Genomic DNA, 1,478 nt, shown 5'->3' on the forward strand with positions numbered 1-1,478 from the left:
CACCTTTTTTCTGGCCCGACTAAATCGTGGTTCTATCGAGGCCAACAACCGGGGCGAAATATGCTAAACTAGTGACGACTGCTGATTAGTCAGAGAGAATCGTCACAATTCTCGCGCGACTTAATCCCTACTGTCGCATATATTACGGGCGCTTGCAGCATTTTTGAAAACAGTGAACCTAAGAAGAAAAAACCACATACCAAGAAGCAAGGACACGATGGCTTCCATCATCCTCCATTGTTGTTGTGTGTTTTGTGAGTTGTGTCGCATTGAAGATGACGTCACGGCAGTTGTATGCAGCGTCGCTCCGCCCGCCAAAAAGCCGATCGCCCCGTCTACACAACACTGCGTTACTATAGTAACTACCCCAGTTCCTAAACTGTAATGTGAGCGCAGCATTAAAGTGAGCCGGGCCTAATAAGGCCTAACCAAACCGAGCGAGGCTTGCAGTGTAAATGCGCCATTAGTAGCCAGAGATGGTTTGCAGGCCTCTCCAAACTCCACTGACGTTCCTCTGCAGCAGCTGTTCCTCCATCCTCTTCCTGTAGCTGTTTTTCCCCTCTCTGATTTTCCACCTCAGCTCCTTCTGTATAGTCACAGGAAGAGGATGGAGGAACAGCTGCTGCAGAGGAACGTCAGTGGAGTTNACCTTTAGTGTCTCCCCTTAAGTTCAGTACATTAGCCTGTATGCCCATGATAAAATGCCTTAGCTCAACCTTGAGCTAACTTATCCATTAGCATTGGTCCACAGACAGCCGGTGCCCACACGCACCGTGAAGAGGTGGTCTGAGGAGTCTGACGAAGCTCTGAAAGACTGTTTCGACACTACTGCGTGAGATGTGTTCACTGACTCTCACGGGGAGGACATCAATGGCCTTAAAGACTGCATCACGGACTATATTAATTTCTGTGAGGAAAACTTCGTACCCACCAGGACTGTACAGTGTTTTGCCAACAACAAACCCTGGTTTACCACTGCAATAAAGGCTCTCCTGAAAGACAAAAAGAGGGCCTTCAGATCTGGCAACAGAGAGGAGCTGAAGACTGTACAGAAGGAGCTGAGGTGGAAAATCAGAGAGGTGAAAAACAGCTACAGAAAGAGGATGGAGGAACAGCTGCTGCAGAGACTGTCAGCCCCCGGCCATCAGCTTACAGACAATTCTCACATCAACCCCCGGTTCTTCTCCACCCGCTGACGACACCTTGTCCTTCACAACCTACCAGGTGAGGAGGGAGCTGCAGAAGTGTAAGGCGAGGAAAGCGGCAGGTCCAGATGGCATCAGCTCGAGGCTNAACACATCCCACGCAGTAGTGTCGAAACAGTCTTTCAGAGCCTCCTCAGACTCCTCAGACCACTTATTCATGTTGCGTGTGGGCACCGGCTGCCTGTGGACCAGAGGTTGGTACACAGTCTGGAGGTGAACCAGGTTGTGGTCAGAATTGCCCAGGGGCGGAAGGGGGGGATGAGCTGTATGCAT

The 1,478-nt window shown here is 50.5% G+C and overlaps 1 protein-coding gene across 1 annotated transcript in view; it reads right to left on the reverse strand.

Moving 5' to 3' along the window:
* LOC104940882 (uncharacterized) overlaps positions 1 to 1,478 on the reverse strand; it is an 11,190-nt gene extending 9,712 nt beyond the window's left edge. The window contains exons 1-3 of the mRNA XM_010765889.1: positions 1,222 to 1,478; positions 974 to 1,058; positions 509 to 622 (exon numbers count right to left, since the gene is read on the reverse strand). Coding sequence (XP_010764191.1) covers positions 509 to 622; positions 974 to 1,058; positions 1,222 to 1,478 — 456 coding nt within the window. The remainder of the gene's footprint in view (positions 1 to 508; positions 623 to 973; positions 1,059 to 1,221) is intronic.

The sequence above is a fragment of the Notothenia coriiceps genome, unplaced genomic scaffold, assembly GCF_000735185.1.
Source record: "Notothenia coriiceps isolate Sejong01 unplaced genomic scaffold, NC01 NC01_scaffold00002821, whole genome shotgun sequence".
NCBI lineage: Eukaryota > Metazoa > Chordata > Actinopteri > Perciformes > Nototheniidae > Notothenia > Notothenia coriiceps.